Below are 20459 nucleotides of genomic sequence, written 5' to 3' on the forward strand. Positions count from 1 at the left end.
TAAGTGCTCTGTAATAGGTACAAATCAAGGCCCAAGCAGAAGTGCCAGCTGAAAAGATAGGGAAAAGAAGACAGAGAGAGATGGCATTTGGCTGAATTCTGAGACAAGTCCATTTCAACAAGCAAGTTTGTCAGAGGAAGGCATTTGAATTAGAATCACAGGCTTGGGGATCCCTGGGTGGCGCAGCGGTTTAGTGCCTGCCTTTGGCCCGGGGTGCGATCCTGGAGACCTGGGATGATTCCCACTTCGGGCTCCCGGTGCATGGAGCCTGCTTCTCCCTCTGCCTGTGTCTCTGCCTCTCTCTCTCTCTCTCTCTCTCTCTGTGACTATCATAAATAAATAAAAATTAAAAAAAAAAAAAAAGCTTTAAAAAAAGAATCACAGGCTTGAGCAATAGAGCAGCTGAGAAACTCTGGAAAAATATTGTGCCTTATTCTGCAAGGGACCTAGCATAAGAGCTAGTGGTTGAAGGTAAGGCAACAAAAGTAAGTTCTTTCCAGATTGTGGAAAACTCAGCAATAATCCTGAGAAGATCTTTTCCTGCGTTTTATAAGGAGTAAAAATGAATGAGATCAAATAAAAATCAACATGACCAGTCAAGCGATTACACACATGGCTATCGAGTGAGAGAAAAAAGCACAAGTATGCTCCAACAGAGTGTATTAGTGAGGCCAGTTTACTCTATTTGTGTTTCATTGTCGTCTTATTTTGTTTTATTGAATTTGAAATGCTTGTGCAAAACTAGGTGAAAATATCTATTTAGCAAGCACTTGCCCTTGTGTGTGAGGAGCCTGAGGAAAAAAGTCTGAACAGGAGATGCATACTTTTGCATTATCCATAGTGAGGAATTAAAAGCCACAGGATTAGATGAGTATTTCAAGTTCAAAAGGAAAGAAGCAAAAAAGGCCAAGGACTGACCCTGAATTCCTACAAAATGTGCCGTAGGAAGAGAAATCTGAAGAATACAAAAGTCAAATAGGATGGAACGAGGATAGTAAGGTGACAGCTGTGGTGTTTTGTTTTGTTTTTGTTTTCTTTTATCAGTACCCACCACGTACCAAATATTTTGTTAGGTTCTTTAGATACATAATGCAGATAAATTGTCATAGCCACCTTAAGAACTAAGTATATTTATCACAATTTATAGATAAAACATTGAGTACAGAAATATGGAAAGTCTAGATTAAATTACAGAGAGCTATAATAATACCTTTAATAATCTTGCCTCTGTAGCTTGCATTATGTGCCAGGGTAGAGTTTCAAGGAGAATGTAACTGGCAATATTAAGTATTATAGAGAATTCAAACAGGATGGGCACTCTCCAGAAACTTAATAATTAAGCAGCTATTTAATGTTAATACAAACCATTTTAGTGATCTGTAAGAAAGTAATGTCCAAAAAAAATATATCTCCAAAAAAAAATCTCCAAAAAAAAAATAAAGCCAGTGGAATACAGAAATTTTCAAGTTTTGTTCAAGGAAAGTAAGAAAATAAAAGTAGCTGAAACCTTCTGAGAAATTTAATGAAGAAAAGAGATGGTTATGCAAAGATGTATCTTTATACATGTATAAAGATGTATAAAGGTTGAAGCAAGAATATTTGGTTAAATGATTGGAGTTTTTTGTTGTTGGTTTTGATTTTTGGTTTTTGTTTATTTAGTAAGAGGACTTGAACATGCTTATAGACTTATGGGAAAATGCAGAGGATAAAGAAGAAATTATTATTGAGGAAAAAATAATGGATGGAGCAAGGTCCTACAGGAGGTGACAGGAAATAGAATTAATATCATATCTTAGAAAGAAAGAGCCTAGGTCATCCAGAAAAGAAGAAATAATGTTTTACAGAGAAATGTGTTTGAGAGAGGAAGAAATTTAAAAGAATTTGCAGTAGATGTCCTATGTCTTCTCAGAGAAGGAAGATGCAAAGTCATCTCTTAATGCAGGTGGTATCTGGTTGTGTGGCCTGGAAAGCATTTGGAATCCTTCCCACAGAGAAAAGCATATGAAAGAGTCAACTAGAGGTGAACTAAAGAATTTCTGAACAACTCAGAGTGTATACTAATAATAGAATCGAAAATTTCTAGTTGAGCCAACTGGCACAATTTTGTGACTTTTTCTGGTAACACTCAGTTACCCAGTTAATGAAATCAGAGAAAGTGCTCCATACTGTTTTCCTAGGTGAAGCTTATTAGGAAGATCAAAGTGACAGTAGGTCAAAGGAACTTTTTGATGCCAATAAGAAGTTACATGAAATTGGTCAGCAACTGATCCAGACTGGATCTAGAGGAAGCTTAATAAGGATTAAAGGAATTAAAAATATAATCAGTGTGAAGAACAGATTCATTAAGAAAAAAAGAATAAGTGGGAAAAAAGAATAGGTGGTTATGGCTATGAAAGAAATCTCCAAACTCAAAATTTTTGAAATGAGATATTTTTAAGTGATCATTGTTTTTACATCTTCGCTTGAAGTGCAATTAAGCATCATGCCATTCAGCTGTCCTATTACTTATTAGAAAATGGAAGACCAAGAGGTCAAGTGATTTTCCAAATAATCTTCTGAGGAGCATTTTGAAATTTTAAGTAAAATAATGGTCATTAAATCATATTCCCTTAAAAATAATAGTAGATATAGTTGAGTGAATGGAAACCAATGTTACTGATAATATAATCACAGTAAGTAGGTCGCATACATATTTTTCCCATTTCAAATGTATATTATGCTATTCTTCCCTCCTTCCTGTTTCAGCTTCCTTTTAAAGAAGAGAAAATATAAGTTTTCTCTAGATTGAATTAGTAGCTCCCTCATCAATTATGCATTGGGGGAACTAAGTCTAAAAGAATGTGCTACTGACTGCTTTCCTAAATTGCAGTGTAGATGGCATCAAGTTATTTCAGAGTGTGTGCATGCCATGATGATGTATGGGTTCCAACTTTTACTTCCCCCGTATTTCTTATCTTTTTTTGAAAAGATTTTATTTATTTATTCATGAGAGACAAAGAGAGAGAGAGGCAGAGACACAGGCAGAGGGAGAAGCAGGCTCCATGCAGGAAGCCCGATGTGGGACTCGATCCCAGGATCACACCCTGGGATGAAGGCAGCGCTAAACCGCTGAGCCACCCAGGCTGCCCATATTTCTTATCTTTTGAAAAGATTCCTTTCTCTTGATTATTGATATGTTCTTAATCTTAAACTATAAAAAATGTAATTGGAATAGGAGGGAAATGATTTCACTTTAAAATTATGTTTAGACAATACAACAGAAATTTATTATTTCTTCTATCCATCTTTCTTTTGATTTTTAGGGAAGAACATAAATTTAAACAGAAAAAAACTAAAGATTTGGTTTTGGTAGTTTTTTGTTAATGCATATATCATATTTTACCCTGAGGGACACCTGGGTGGTTCAGTGGTTGAGTGTCTGCCTTTGGCTCAGGTTGTGATCCTGGGGTCCTGGGATTGAGTCCCACATCGGGCTCCCTGCAGGGAACCTACTTCTCCCCAGGCCTATGTCTCTGACTCTCTCTCTCTCTTTCTCTCTGTGTGCCTCATGAATAAATAAATAAATAAAATCGTTTTAAAAAAGTACCTTGAAAATATTTTATTTCATTGAGTCTTTAAGCATATATATTACAAGTTTGGAAAAGTCACTTTCATTGGCTTTTTTTTTTTTTTTTTTTTAGGGTGGGAGGGGCAGAGGGAGAGGGAGAAAAAGAATCTTAAACAGGCTTCACACTGGGGTTGATCTCACAACCCTGAAATCATGACCTGAGCTGAAATCAAGAGTGTGATTTAACCGATTAAGCCACCCAGGCACCCCTCATTGACTCCTTTTTAAACTTGAACATTTTATTTCAAAGATTCAGTCAAGAAAGATTGTTATTCCTCTCAAGCAATGACTTAACTAGGGGGCCAAAGGGAGCCATCCTCCTGGACTTGGAGCAGTTATTTGGTCACTGACATTGCTTAGAATTGCTTGCACATGGTGATGATAAAAAGCAAACTGAATTTTGGTTAATTTCATTATTAGACTCTGCAGACAATGTACTTGCATTCTGCTTATCTCTAGGATGGACCACTTCCATTCTGCTCCCAACCTTGGTATGCTACTGATCTCAGGTTCTTCTTTCTGCCTTTGAAGACTGACTGAAATAGTATTAGAGAAGGAGAATTTTATGATCTAAACCAGGTGTCCACAAATTATGGTATTCAGGCCAAATCTGATCCTATTATTATTTTTGCAAATACAGTTTGTTTGACATTTAATGTAATTACTTTAACTACTTTTGCACTACAACCACAAAACTGAGTAGCTGGAATAGAGACCATTTAGCCCTCAAAGCCTAATTTATTTACCATCAGGCCTTTACAGAAAAAAATTCCCTGATGTTTGATCAAGGATTAAAGCATTACTTGCTCTGTGGACACCTAAGCAAGACCATTATTTCACGTTCAGATTGTAGGCCAATAATTTAATAAGTGTCTTTGTTAAATGTTACCATTCACCAACCTTATATTAGTTTTTCTTTGTTTTGTAGTCCCTGCTATGTGGATATTTGTTAGCAATGACTGATGTGGAAACTACATATGCAGATTTCATTGCTTCAGGAAGAACAGGTAGAAGAAATGCAATACATGATATCCTGGTTTCCTCTGCAAGTGGCAACAGCAATGAATTAGCCTTGAAATTAGCAGGTCTTGATATCAACAAGACAGGTGAGTTGCTTGACACACATCTCTCTCTGAACATGGGATGATTTGTAGCATTTCACTAAGTAGGATTAAAACATGAAAAATCACCTTTGAAAGTAATTTAGTAGAGTTATAAACAGTCTAAGGAAGATAAGTCAGGGACTAATCTCTTAATCACTCATACTCCATTTTCAATGACTCTTCTTTATAGGGTTTCCCACTCAAATGCAGAATCCTTAATCTTATTTTGGTAATGCAATCAATAAAACACATAGGTTTTTTAAAAAAATCCTAATCTCTATAAAAGCTCTGAAATTTCTATATAGAATATTTAACAAAATTGGAGCCCTTCAATATCGGCCATCTGTAATATTTCAATAACCATTTCAAAGGCACAGCGTCTCTGGGACCAATTCTATTGAAAAATGGAAGTAAAATTACATCAGTGTCTTTGGTAAAAAGGTCTTACAGTTTTCTTTTCATGATAGAACTAGTGTGTGGAAAATTTGTCTTATTATTGGGCCTTGCACTCTTCCTACCTAAGTAATCAGACTTTACCAATGAAAAAGTAAAACAAGTTTGTAATATCAAAGTATTTCTGAGTATTTCAATAAATCCCAATAGTTCTTTCATTCATAGCTTTTGCAAGATTTAAAACTGGATGTCTTTCCCTAACAAATCTTGTGTAAAAATAACCTTTAAAAGTGAAAAAAAGGAGTTTACCACAGAGGAACCACAAAGTTGTGTACATGAAAAGCACTTAGGAGTTTCTGACTCATGGTAACCACTCAGTACTTCTTTGCTATTAGAATTTTTATGATGGTAAAGCTTTCTGGTTATTGGAAAACGGAGTCAGAGTTTTATGTTAATGAAACAGCTAAACAACATTACCCTAAAATACCTAGGGATAGTACTTTATTCAATGGCTAAGGGTCAGCAGGTCACAGATTGGTCTTTTCAAATTCAAATTGAAAATAAAACTTTACTACCACCACCTTGGAAATATACAGGCTTATGCATACTTTAGGTTTGGTTGTTTCTCTGTTATTTACTACTAGAAGTTACTTAGGAAAGCAGCTGTCAGAAAGGACTTAGGGAATTATTGCAATTTGGTTGCATGAAGTAAGTAAAATTTTTTCTGTGGTCTTTGAGAGTTTGCTAATTTCTTTTATGAGATTTATATTTTTATTTGTAAATAATATTCTATTTTAAATAATCTGCATTAATTTTAGACACCTCTAATATTATTGATAGAGCAGTTCTATTTCTTCCTCTTCAGTCTTCGCTGAAATTAAGACTCATCAGCATTAAGACCTAGCTTATACAAGAGAATATATTAAATTATATAACAAGTGAAATAAATTCATTTCATATTAATAAATATAATAAAATAATTATATTTTATATTAGCAGTATTATTAAACAAGTTAAATTAATTAAAATATCTTTATGCTATCAAATGTCTTCTTTTCTAAACATTTCTATATTTTAATTACTATTCTCCAGGCTCCTAAAAATTTTTGTTTCTCTTCAAATCCTAAAGTCCAGCAACAGGCAAAATATAAACAGTAGTAACTTTTTTATTATTCTAAGTACAAAGAACTAAATATAGTAACTGCAATTATGACAAATATATAATGACAAATGCAATATCAATGGCTGAATATTATGAGGGACTTCTATAATTCTTGAGTGTTTCAACTTCTTTTTAGTTTATACTCAACAATATTGCTGTCCCATGTTTATTTCAACTTTCTAACAAGCACCTATTTAGCCACGAATCTGTGACTGCAGCATTATGCTAAGCTGTGAGAAGAGTTCTCAGACACCTAGAAAGTTCCAAGCTCCATGGAAGTCAAATTCCTCATCTTGTATTTATGCAGTCAGTTTCATCCTTAAATATTCTTCTGTCTTGTATCTGCCCTAATTTGACTTCATTCTTTTGGTTACCAAGAGCTTTTCATATTTATCAAGTTTTTGTTGTATGCTAATCTACACATTTCAGATTCAGGCCATCTACACATTTTGGGAGGCTATTCATTGCTGTAATAATGAAAGTAGTTTGTGAACATGATATATAATGCCTGGTTATACTCTGAAAACCCCTTTAGGAACAGAATATGTATATTTATGTAGAACTGCCTTTAATTTCCTTAAAGTATAGTATCTGGTGAAATGTTTTGTGTATACTCATTAAGAATAAAGGAGAAATTGCCTCTTAACACATCCATTTAAAGAATGGAACAGCCTACTCACCTCTATCTATTTGAATTATGGTAACAAACACTCAGCAAATATTGATATAGTTTATGTTCTTCAAGGGCAGACTGGAGGCCATAACTACTGGCCAGAGACCCATGAGCTAACATAATGTCCCTTCATCTTGTACTGTTGCTTTTAATTTTTTTTAAGATTTTATTTATTTATTCATGAGAAACACACAGAGAGAGAGAAGCAGAGACACAGGCAGAGAGAGAAGCAGGCTCCACGCAGGGAGCCTGATATAGGACTAGATCCCGGGTCTCCAGGACCATACCCTGGGCTGAAGGCAGCGCTAAACCGCAGAGCCACCCAGGGTAAAGTAACGAAACATCTGAGAAAGCAGGTGGGTTCTCGACAAGTAATATAAATAATGTAAAATGCAATTTTAAATATTTCTTAAAATAAGACAGGAGTGAAATAGTAAACTTGCTTCCCATTCTGATTTCTGCCTAAAATCACTTTCAATTTCTGCAACCTGTGAAACTCTAAGTGTCAAAACCTGGCCTTGAGATTTCCTAGCTATTTATCAAAAGCATAGGTGATCACTAAGCACTGTATAAATTATTATTTTGTTTTTGAGCTATGCTGTCCCTAGTTCACAGAACCAGAATTAGCCAGCCTTTGAAACACTAATTGAAGAATTGATTATCAATAAAATACACTTGTCTCTATGAGAACTTCAGACTTTTTGAGTATCTCTTAAATTCCCAATATGATATCTTAAGAGTCAGTAAATATAGACAATAGTTTTTACTTTGCCTTTATCTTTTTCTCATTGTCTCTTACAGAAGGTGAAGAAGATGCACAACGAAGTTCCACAGAACAAAGTGGGGAAGCCCAGGGAGAAGCAGCAAAATCTGAAAGCTAAAGCCCACTTTGATAACTTCAGCAACATCTGACAATGTCTCAAATCTCCAGGCCTGGCTGGAATGCATTTGTTTCCATGAGTGAAAAAGGGGGGGGAAATATAGCTGTGCTGCATTGTAGGAATCTGCTCATTATCATGTTAAAAATGGGGGCAGAGGTTGTGGCTGCAGACAGACTTTTCTCTACCTCTGTCATTAGCAATGGTTGAAATCATGTGGCTTGTGTTTGGATGTCATTTTTGTATGGATCTTTTCACTTGACCATATGACAAAATGCTTGTAGAGAGTAGCACTGACCTAGATGATGATTCTTCCTGTAGCATCTGGCCCCTCACAATGTCAGAGGATTTAATTGTGTCTAATTGCAAAAGGTTGGTTGAACCCCAGAGTTTAAATATCTCTGGTCCAAGTATTCACCCAGTAAAAGAACCATCCAGAAAGCACTGTTTTTTAGCATTATGTATCTGTGTGTTCCTGCTGTGTTATTTACACTGTTTTGTATTGTATAATAGATGCTCAGCACTGCCCCCTTCTTTGATTGCTTATGAGAAACAAAAATAATGTATGTTACTGTGAATTTTTATACCACTCATTTTTAAAAGGGCTGCCTTTTTCCTTCTCCACAGTGTGGTGGTGTACACAGGATAGATCGCACTTTTTTTTTAACTTAATCTTTCCCCATGATTCACTGTTGGTGAATTTATTAAGTCTAACCAATGAATTAAGACTCTTTTGCTCTATTATACAGGCATTTGAAACTATCTGTTAATGTGAATTTTACTTGAATTCAGTCTGTTTGGTGTCTGCACAGACCAGAATTCAATATGCAAATTTTGTTTTATTTTCAATTGGAGAACTTTTCCCAACTAATATATTTTTTTAAAGTTTTTAATTATGAGGATTTTGGATAATCAAGATGGTGGGAAAGATAAAACAAGATAATATTAAGAACGGGAAACATTTTGTTCTTATGGAATCAAACTTCTCAATGCTGTATGCTACTATTTAAATTTGGAGGACAACTTATCTGCATGGAGCTGTAACAGATGGAAAAAATTATCTTGCAATCATGTGGACACCAATCACAAAAGTAAAGCCCTTGCATTGTGTTTTTCATGTCTTTTTTCAGCCCTATCAGATACAAATGTTATTATGCACTTTTTAATGTTTGTAAACTTTTACTAACAATTAGTGTGAATTGCATTCTGATACAATAATAATTATCATTAGAAGCTAACAAAATACTGTTGATAGCCTCTGCTGTGTTTTGACATCATGGTTCATCTATGGAAAGTTTCTGTGAGCTATGTAATCCCATTGGTCAGTATTATAAAATCATTTATCAGTAGTAATAAATAAGGAACCAGTAATATGCCAATGGCTCATGGATAACTGGACAAATAACAGATAACAGGAAGACCCTTTACAATAAATACCCCACTTAATTATCCTCAAGGTCTTAGAGATAGTCCCATGTGAGGTAGGTTAAGCAGCATTTCCACAGATAATCTCCATGGACATACTGGGAATTCAGCCCTCTTCTGTAGCTGCTTATAGGATAAAAGGCCAGTTTGCCCTCATTTCCCCTTATAGTATTTTCCAAATAAGTAGGATAAGGGTGGGTATCATTTGGTTCTCAATCAGATATTACTAGAAAAAAATGTTAATAGAATGAGTCTCTCAGAAAATAGAAGGAAGACTAAATAGTAGAGTACTTCATTCTAACCAGTTAGGGTCCAAAATCTCACGTTAAAATTCAAATAAATCCACCTGTTAATAGACTTACAAGTGGGAAGAGAGGTTCCTAAGCTTTTTTAGACAATCTCTGGTAGTCCATTTAAAACATCCAACCCATAAAATCACTTTTTCAATATCCTCATTTACTATCCTCATGGCTTTCTTGTGAATCTAGATAAAGTTCTCTCCATCCTTAAAGTTGTGGAATTCCAAACTGATTACCTGTGATTTTGTTAAGTTTAGGACTAGTGCTGAGTGTATGTGGAGAGTTTATATTCCTATGTGATATACTATTATTAATGCATGTGGTGTCATGCTTGTCTTTGAATATATAATAGTGCTAAATTGCAAAGTCATATGGAGCTTTTGAATTATTTTGACCTTTTACTGCTACTTTGTCTGCTATATTCAAACCCTGAGGCATTCCCAAGCTAGAAGATAAAAATCAACTTTCCAAAATGTCCACATCCTATAAATGTTGCTCAGCAAAAGTCCACAGTGTCTTCCAAATTATATTGTAATATCTTTTACTTGCAAGTCAGTAATATACATGGGATTGAATTTTTAAGGAGAAAAGGAAAGGGCGGAAAACTAAGGCATTAGGTTGAGAATATGCAGTGAGTGCCTACTAACCAATGGACATTATGCTAATCACTTCCTAGCACATTTTCTCACATTTTATTTTTTCTCCTTATATAATTTGATTAAAGAGGTAGTGTTATCCCATTTCACAGATTAAGAAATTAAGGCTTAATAAGGTATAACTTTTCAAGTTTAAAGAGCTAATAAATGATGAAATTAGATTTGAACCTATTTTTATCTGTTTCCAAGGAGCTTTCTACTGCACATGCCATAAAACTAAGCTAATTATAGAGCATCTTTATCTGTAAGGGAACATTTAGAGATGAACTGGTTCAACCTCCATATTTTAGAGAGGGAAGTGACTCTTGGAAGAGGAAATTGTCTTTCTCAAGGTTACCTAGAAGAGAAATGACACAGATGTGACCAGACCATTGATAGTGCACTTAAAAAAAAAAAAAAAAAAGAAATTCAAGTAGAATTTATTTTGTGTGTTATACTCCCCCAAAATATTTTTCTGACATATAGTCTATGAATTTAGCATGGTTCAGAATTTTTTGTGACATGCTACTCATTTTGTTTAATTAACTAAAAATAGGAAAATTTCAGTTTTCAGCTCATTTGTCATAGATATGAACTTGTCAAATTTACCTTCTATTAATTATAAACATCCTATGCCAACATACTGTTCTCATAGTCCATAGAAATGTTTTTCTAATATATAACAGGCAGTCTTCAATTTTTAGGCAACACTCCAAGAACTGCTCACTGTAAATGCTCTACACTTGAGTCTTACTCAGACACAGTGAAAATGCACCATTTTTGAAGACGAATGATATTGCTCTTTCTCTTCAGAGAAGCAATAATGGGTAAAGAAATGTAACTGCTAGGTAGCCAAGCTTCTGAGTGAAGCTTGTGACAATAGGAAGACAATGTATAGTTATCAAGTAAATACAGGAAAGCATCTATGATTTATGATGTCTTAATAGGCCCCAAATTGTTCTTTAATTAAAGGGTGGCAGTCTCTGAAGTAATTTGTGAGCTTGTATGACTTTTGTATTTAGTAATGTTGCATGCTCACATAATTGATATTAAAAGTAATACATTTTTTCTGAAATGTGCACAGTCTATTAAGAGTATTTATTGAACATACACTATGTATTTGATGCTTGAGAAAGTGCTGCGAGTGAGAAAGGAGAAATTCAAAGCCTCAGCCATCCTGTGGTAGACATACCAGTATTCTGGCCTCACTTTTTCTGGGCCTTAACTCCAATAATTTTCACCTGCACTTCCATTCTGGTAGCCCACTTCCTGGACTTCATCATCTATCAGAGCCAACTCTTACATCCTACACCCCTATGGTTTTCACTTGCTCATCTGCAGGGCAGTGATTTTGAATCAGGAAAAAGATCAGTGTTTATCAGAATCCCTTGAAGGTTTTACAACACTCCTTCCTCCACCCATATACATCCTCTTTATCTCTCTCTCTCTCTCTCACACACACACACACACACACACACACACACTTCCCCTTGAGAACACTCCCTGTGCAACTTTGTCATTTTTTTCTGCCGCCGCCCCCCCACCACCACCACCGCCCTCACCCTCACCACCTGAGAACCACTAATTTGGAAAAACTGCAAAGTTTCCAGACGCTCCAGCTCTATTTATGCCACTGAAAAGTTTTAAAATGAGTCAGTAACAAAATGGAATGCTCACAGGCACCCATGGTTTTACTATACTGAGGATAACATCTTGGGGTAGAAAAGCAGAGAGTTTAATTTCTTTTATTGGGTGGTGTCTCTTTTCATTATATTATTTTTATCACATAAAGGCAGTAAGGACCTAGGAGAAAGTAACATCAAATAATACCCTGAGTTCAGGCAAGGTCTTAGGCAGAAGTGGTAAAAGAGGATGTAAATCTTGAGGCTCATTTTACTTAGGTCACAAGGATAAAACACTACACAGGGATTTGGAACAAAATGCTAGCCAGTGGGAAACAAATTTGTATTTTCTCTGGTGTTTCTTCTCTTTACATATTTGTTGTCTCTATCTAGGCCGGAATGTAGGGATTTGGGATCCTGGCTATCTCTCACTACGAAGTCAAAATTAACAAAACTATCTGACTATAACCGGGTAACTTTCTAGTTTGCACCACCTCTACTTTCTGATTAAATCAAGATGGATGTTTCTGTAGCAACTCTCCTCCCAGTCTGAAATCCACTGTTAACCTCATCAGTTCTCCTGATTTTCTTACTTTCTTGTCTTTCTGCTAGCTCTGCTCCATCAAAACCAATCAAACCATCAGCTTTCATTCTACTTGTCTTCAGAATGACTATAACAAGTTTCTAACAATGCTTATTCATTGTTCACAACTGCATTTTAGACATGAGTGCTGTGCAGCTATTTTTTGTCATATCCCTAGAGATAGAGGAAGTTTCCCACTACTGTCTAAGATGTAGGTTTTCCTTTGACATTTTAAAACCATTTTCTTTTAGGAGGTCTGTTAATTATCCTTTTTTCTTCACTCACTTTACCCTTTTCTACAAATGTACTCAAGTTCTCAGTTCCACTCAACTTCCCTACTTGTATTTCTCAAAATAGTAATCTTTGCTCTTGTTTTCATATTTCTCCTCATTTCTTATCCTTTTGCAATCTGACTTCCAATTAAATTTTTCTTATTACCAACAACATCTTTAGTAGTTCTTGGACTCAGTATTGTCATTGAAGCCCTAGTCGATGTGTAAATTTAAAAATGATGATGTTCCAGAGGACTCAAGTTTCTCCTAAAATAAAATTTAATGTTTCTATAATTCTAATCGATAGTTTGGCAGGGTGTAGCTGCATAATAAAGTCTCGTTAAGGATGGAATCTTTGTATCCCAAGAAAATAATTCTCCAGGTTCACATCTTCCATCATATATGGATGTGCCCTTTCTCTTCCACCACATTCTCCCCATAGTGTTTGCTACATCCCCAGGTCCTACAGTGCTCATTTCTTCATAGGGGGGTTGTACATATGTAGGCACTAACCTGGAGCCTGGACATCCAGAGATGGGCAAGATGAGCCTGTGATGTTTTAGTTCTGTATTCCATTATACTCCAGGATGACTGCCAGCAGTATCACTAGTTTCACAAAGTAGCCATGTATAAGCTAAACCACTCAACTTCTTTGTACACTTGTTCTCTGAATTAGACATAAGTGAGTATATTAATTCCATTGCTCAAATATAATGGGTAGTTTATGTATGTTTAACAAATCTATCTTATAGCATTTAATCTTGTTCACCACGGAATCTTTTTGAGATGCTCTCTATACTTTCCTACCCACTCACCACCCGCAGGTATATGTATGCATGGATGTAATCCTTTGTTCCCTTTTCTCTGGCAACTCCTCACTTTCTTTGAAAAATCTCTCCTCTACCTCACCAGTAAATACTGTGGTTCCGTGTGATTCTATCTTTATTCTTCTCTAATCCTAGTGTTCACATGACCTCTTCTTCTAGGCCAACATCATCAACCACCCCTTTTACTATGATGAATCCCAGAGGTCATTCCTGATCACCTGACTTATTGGACAGCTCAATATGGATTTCCCAAAAGCATCTTAAAATTCAACATTCTAACATTAAATCCAACAAATGACCCCATTCACAAAACTGCTGTTCTTCATATGCTGCAGATCTCATAATAATAGAAGTACTGGTTTCTCAGCAAACTTAAATGAAAATTCTTACAGTTCCCTTAACTCTTCTTCCTCCAATTTATTTTTCAGCCCATCAATCCTAATTCTTACTTCTTGAAACTTCCCACTTTTTGTCTACATTACAACCTTTTAAATCATCACTTATCTAATATAATGCAATAGCTTGATCATCAGGACCTGCCTCGTCTGACATTCTATCTCTCAACCAGATGTATCTGATTGTTTGACTCCCCTAGTTTAAAAAATCCTTATACTTAGCCAGACAAAAAAACTTTTTCATATAAGTGCCACATTTTATTTTTATGTAACTCCTTGCTCTGTATTAACCGTTTTCCTGTTCCTAAGATGTTCTTCTTCATATTTGACATCAAGTTCTCATTGGTTCTTTCAGATTGTGTCCCATTTCACCCTTTAGAGAATTTTTGACTTGCATCCCCATTCTCAAGCCCCAACCTAGGAAATTAGCTGTTCTATACTCCTTGATCCCCTAACACTTGATCTGCAAATGTATCTTATTAGATCACAGCTATTTGTTTACATGTGTATCTCTCCAACTAGAATATGAGCTCTTTCAGGGAAAAAACCCTCTTTTATTCATCTTTGTCTCCTCATTGTCTATTAATATTCAATAAATTTGTAAATGAATGTCCATCCTGCTGAAGCTCACAAGGTAGTTAAGAAACAATTTACATACAGATTGATTAGGAAAAAATGCAATACAGAGATAAAGTTGATAGTTGAAAATAGTAAAGCCTGCATAATATTGCCTTACAGAAGGTAAAAGCTTATTTTTTTTCTAAATTATGAAATAGTGTAACTTTTTATTTTTTAAATCAATTTAAATTTTTTTTAAGAGGGATTGGGGAGGGGCAAAAAGAGAGAGAGAGAGAATCTCAAGCAGGCTCCATGCCCAGCAGGCTCCATCTCAACCCTGAGATCATGACCTGAGTTAAAAATCAAGAGTCGGATATTTAACTGACTGAATCACCCAAGTGCCCCATTAATGTAACTAATTATAAATTTGATTCTCAAACTGTATGCTGCACATTTACAAACACACAAATTTGATATGACATACACTGATGAAATGTCCAATAGGATGAGGTATAAATAAATAAGCAAATTAGAGTAAGCCATCCAACTAAATAGTAACTCTGGTAAAGGTATTTCTTGGCATTCTGTAGTTTAAATACCCTTCAGTTTGCTAGGATTGAGAATAGACCAAAAAAAAAAAAAAAAAAAAAAAAGGACTGAGAGAGATTGTATCATAGTCTTCTAGCCTAAGCAACACATTTGTCGGACAGCAAGATCTCTGGGGAGGCTTTTGGTCTTTAAACAAGGGGACATGGAAGTTTCTAAGAATATGCTTCTAAAAATAAAATCTAATGTACTCTAGTAGGCTAAAGAAATGAGAGTTTTGATAAGATATGATGAACTTCAAAATGGCAGGAACTCATAGAAAAAAAGGAGAAAATAATACAAAGGGACCAAGAGACACATCTGTATACACTCAAGAAGGAAAGGACACTGATATATATGTACAGAACCTTAAGGTCTTTTTCCTGAATATTGTATCTTTTAGAAAACACAAAAATAAAAGTAATCAAATTAACATTGGAAAATATGGCAGGACTAAAGAAGAATTATATATACTTTTTGACTCTGAAACTAAGAATAAGAATGGCCAGGGAAATGATGTAGGTTATTCCTAACAGAACACATGTTTGCACTTTGGATACCATGATTAATTTTATACATTTCACTTGAGTAGGATGGTGTCACTATTATAACTGGCGTGTTGAATTTTTTTGGGGGGGCTTGTTGAATTTTTAAGTTTTCTTTTATCCCACATGTTCTTTAAAATCCATAAAACAATATATAACCGTGAATCTTAAGGGCAAAAAATTATGTAAAAATAGCTACAGCTAGGGAGTGACAACTTAAAAAGAACCTGCCTTCCTGGATGGTCCTAAAAAAATCCAGTAAATCATTAATTTTATTTAGGAAATATTTGTTAGCATTTAGTAAGTTTAAGTCACTGTGTTCGGTGCAGCAAGGAGTAAAATTAAAAAAAAAACAAACACAAAATCTTTGACTAATAGAAACTAGAATAAGTGACAGTGAGCAGTTTCTTCTGTCAGGATTCTCAGCCTTTTCCCATTGCCATTCAATTATTTTAATATGTGGAATTTTCCTTTAATAACACTGCATAATGAGAATTTACTTTTTGCTCAACTGATTCCCAAGCCTTTGTAACACAAAATTGAAAGAAAAGATCTAGACACAGGTTAGAGTGATAAGAAGAAAAAGACTTTTTTCATGAACAATTAATACAAGGGTTGTTCTTTCCTGAAGCTAAGAATTAGGGGGCAAATTGGAAAAGCAATGAAACTGGGGTTTCTAAAAGAAAGTTTGGGGGACGCCTGTGTGGCTCAGTGGTTGGGTGTCTGCCTTCAGCTCAGGGCATGATCTCGGTGTCCTGGGATCGAGTCCCATATCGCGCTCTTGCATGGAGCCTGTTTCTCCCATCTCTGCCTCTCTCTGTGTCTCTCATGAATTAATGAATAAAATCTTAAAAAACAAACAAACAAAAAAGGTTTGAGAGGGCTGATTTCAATGAAGAAATATTCAAAGAAAATTAAGATTAAAAAACAGCATTTTTATAGCCTGTGAACTAGACCTTCTAAGAGATACATGTAAAGATTGAGAATACGTCTCAATTATTTTTGGGTTTTTGGTGAGACTTTTTTTAATGTGGCTCCATGCAAAGATAGGGCCACAGGAGACCCTAAGCCTTATTAAAGTATACTTTAATAGTAATGGCAAAACAAATACATACATGTTTATTATAAATAAGTGTCTGAATATGATGAGCAATAACACATGAACATGGAACATCCTGCACATACCCTGGGGGAGAAATGTCACTCAAGAGGAAAGATCATGGAGAAGGATGTGATGGAATTATTCCTTGAAATAATTATTTCATTGAAGAAAAGAGATTAGATATTCTACAAAGAAAAAAATGATGTAAACTGAGGTTCACATGTAGGACAACATAGGGTCACATGTTTTTTAAATAATCCAAGTTTGCTGTAGCACAGTATATGTGTTAAGTCTGAGGTGAGACATTGCGATGTGGCTGAAAAACCAGCTCCATGAGATCACTCAGAGGGAAGAGTGTGGGCCTGGGAGCATGTCTCAGGCACAAAGATCCTGAGACACAGAGGGCATCCATGCCAAGGAGCCTAACATAGAATCGAAAGAATTCTGAAAGTGGGAGTTAAGTTTTTGAAGGTAGGCTAAGGGCTTGGAGATGAATGTAGGACATATTCCAAGGTTAAGAATCCCGTGGCTGAGAAAACCAAACGTCAGAAGAAAAGTGAGAAGCAGCAGGGATACATACAAGAGGCACAGACAGGATCCTGCTGGGCAAAGCAGCTGCTGTTGTCCTTCATCCATGCTTTCCACTTATGTCCTGACACACTGCTCAGTTTTTAAAGGCACCATACTTCTCTGCTGACACGTGGCGCAAGTATAAGAGAAAGAGGTCTTTTAATTTAGCACTACAGAAAGATGACCTTTCTCAGGAAAATAATAATGATCAGGTTCTGAATCTATACTGAACATTCAATTAAATTGCCTCTATTTCTCACAATTACCCTGAAATATGAATACACTTCTCTCCTTATAAATGACCAACCTAAGGTGCAGGAAAGTTAAGTGGCTTCTCCAAGGCCATGAAGTTTTTGTGTTACAAAGCTAGCACTGAAACCTATCTTCAACTTCTCTGATGACAATTTCCCATGGTCCTTCAAGTACATCAGAGCTGTCCAATAGAACAATTATAAATGCCAAATATGCATTTTTACATTTTCTAGTAGCTATATCAAAATAAAAAAGCAGCAAATAACCCAATATATTGAAAAGATTGAATTAATATATACTCAGTATAAAAATTAATAACATTTTCTCTTTTTTTGATACCAATTCTTCAAAATCCAGTGTTTTTTTTTTATACCATTATCTCAATTCAGGCTACCTTCATTTCAAATGGTCTGGCTACCATATGTCACATCCATACCAAAGGGCACATATCATAGGGCACAAGCTATATGCCCTTTTCTGTTTTCTGAGGATTAAGTAAAGAAGAGATTCACTTTTAGGACAAAGGGTGTTGTAGATTGTGCATGTTTGTATATAGTTCTTTCTCAGTGATTCTCAACTTTGGCTTCCTATCAGATTCACCAGGAATTTTTTTTTTAAGATTTTATATATGTATTCACAAGAGACAGAAAGAGAGAGAGGCAGAGACACAGGCAGAGGGAGAAGCAGGCTCCATGCAGAGAGCCCAATGCGGGACTCGATCCCAGGACTCCAGGATCACACCCTGAGCTGAAGGCAGGCACTCAACCACTGAGCCACCCAGACATCCCTCACCAGGAATTTTTAAACATATTAAGAATTGGGCCTAATTTCTATAGATTTTGATTTTTTTGCAGGGTAAGGCATCAACCATTTTTTAATCTCTGCTGAAGTATAATAAATATTTAGAAATGTTTATAAATGTGCAGTTTTATGTATTTCCATAAAATGAACACATGCAGGTAACCACCATCCAGATCAAAGGTCAGAGTATTTCAACACCCTGGAAGTCCTCATCAGGTTCTCTTCTAGTCACCACCCTCTGCAAAGGGCTACATCCTCTGAGAATGATAAAATGGTGAATCTCCATCTGTTCTTACAGAGCAGGCCCTGGAATTCAGCCCAGAACTGTCACCTAATACATTAATGCTCATCGCAGGTTGCTCTTCTGCAGGGTCAGGCTTCTCGGGTCAATCTGTAGCCCCAGAAATAATGAAGCCCATGCCAGTCCATTTATCTTCTAGAGGATCTCTACCTAAGGAAACACAGGTCCTTCAGGTTATTTCCCCTGGTCCATGTAGTTTCAATCTCCACTCAGACTTGAACCATTGGCTCTGTCTTCATTCAGCCCTTTTTAGTTGCATGATCCCAAATATTTGGTCTTCTCTCTTCCTACACAATCCACCTATTTTCTCACCTGAGTTTTACGTTCCTCATTAGCAACAGATCATATGTATAATAGTTTTGTGAAGACAGTAATAAAGATTTCAATTTTCTGCTAAACAGGCTTTAATATGAGATCCAAGTTGATGACCTTTTCCTTGGTACTTAATTCTGCAACCTTCTGCTCCAGGCTTTCTCATTACCACACAGCTCCTCTGGTCTTATAAATGCAATTCTTTGGAAATAGCACTTTTTTTCTCTCTACCTGCCTTTTACCTGCTCCAGATTCAAGTTATTTAAAGTGCATTTCTAAGAAAATTTAAACTTTATGTCTGCAACAGGTATTCCCTCATTGGCTTAATCAGAAAAAAAAATCAATTAAGACATATCCTAACTCAAGCCAACCTGAGCAAGTATACAAGTGGATTGAATCTGTGAATTCCATGCTACAATAAGTCCTAACTAAATAACTTCTCAAAATATTAAATATCTAGCAATATTCAGCATGCCATTTGTTGGAATTACAATTGCTTCACAGTATTGTGTTTTTTTCCCCTGCTCTCAGAACAGTGCCTTGTTGTACTTTCAGCCCATACAAGAATATTTTGAATGAGTCTGACTCTGCAAAGACAGCATTTGCAGCTGAAAATAGCAAAACATGACCATCTGTTCTCTCACTTCATGGTTCAATCTGACAACATCCTAACACAGTTGTCTTCCTCCTTGACTCCATTCTCCTCGGCCCACCCGCCTCATTCTACCAGTTTCCTATCTGAACTTCTTCACTTACACTGTGTCTTTCCATGTTCCTCTCTTTCTGCTCACATACCACTACTTTCCTCCATTTTATTGCTTTATAATTCTTACAACCCTCAAAATACTCAGTTGCCTTCCAATCTCCATCCTCTCAAGTCCAGCTTTCTCCCCTAATTCCTCTGCCTCACATTTTCTGCACTCTACTCAGCCTTACCTAACTTTAATTGAGAAAAAGAGAAAAAGGAAAGAAATTCCATACCTAGGCTTCTAAGATCAATCTAAAGTGTGCTGGAAATATGCAAATAAACCCTATGTACCGGGGAGGCGTAAGAAAAATGAACAGGAAAAAGGCACAAACAACACTGCAACAAGAGCAATTTTTACCTCTACTACTATAGATTTCCATTAAGTCATTTATCAACTATAGGAGAGGTGGGAGAGGATACCCAGGGCCACCAAACTGCCATGACTTTTTGTACAAATGTGTCAAATATCAGAGAGCTACCTTAATTTTTCATCTGTCCATTCACTGAAACTCCAAATGATTGATAATTTTAGGAAACACTGGGAAAATATATTTAGGAGAGACTGAATTTAATAGCATGGGCTCAAAACTCAGATTTCTCACAAATTTAATGTATGATTTCTCCCAATTTACTCAACTACGCTGGGGATCATTTTCTTGTCTATAAAAGGAAATAATAATAGCATTTCTTAGAAATGTTGAATAATATCAAGAAGAATGTTAAAAGGTTGAGATTAGTTAATACATATAAACCACTGAGAATAGTGCCTGGCATTTAGTATAGATGTTAGCTATTAATGTTATTGCTGTTG

The 20459-nt window shown here is 35.7% G+C and overlaps 1 protein-coding gene and 1 long non-coding RNA gene across 5 annotated transcripts in view; one reads left to right on the top strand and one right to left on the bottom strand.

Moving 5' to 3' along the window:
• Positions 1-11254, top strand: part of PKIA (cAMP-dependent protein kinase inhibitor alpha) — a 109002-nt gene extending 97748 nt beyond the window's left edge. For all 3 annotated transcript variants that reach the window (XM_035708525.2, XM_049103975.1, XM_025478057.3), the window contains 2 exons: positions 4536-4713; positions 7740-11254. In XM_035708525.2, the coding sequence (XP_035564418.1) occupies positions 4563-4713; positions 7740-7819 (231 nt within the window). In that variant the 5' untranslated portion in view covers positions 4536-4562 and the 3' untranslated portion in view covers positions 7820-11254. The remainder of the gene's footprint in view (positions 1-4535; positions 4714-7739) is intronic.
• Positions 1-20459, bottom strand: part of LOC125754014 (uncharacterized) — a 109239-nt gene that overhangs the window by 51399 nt on the left and 37381 nt on the right. The window contains exon 4 of one of the 2 annotated variants that reach the window (XR_007407204.1): positions 12960-13319. The exons of the other annotated variant lie outside the window; for it this stretch is intronic. This is a non-coding gene — a long non-coding RNA (uncharacterized LOC125754014). Of the gene's footprint in view, positions 1-12959; positions 13320-20459 lie in introns of those variants that run through there. 2 annotated transcript variants of the gene reach the window in all.

This window comes from Canis lupus, chromosome 29 (assembly GCF_003254725.2).
Source record: "Canis lupus dingo isolate Sandy chromosome 29, ASM325472v2, whole genome shotgun sequence".
NCBI classification, from domain to species: Eukaryota; Metazoa; Chordata; class Mammalia; order Carnivora; family Canidae; genus Canis; species Canis lupus.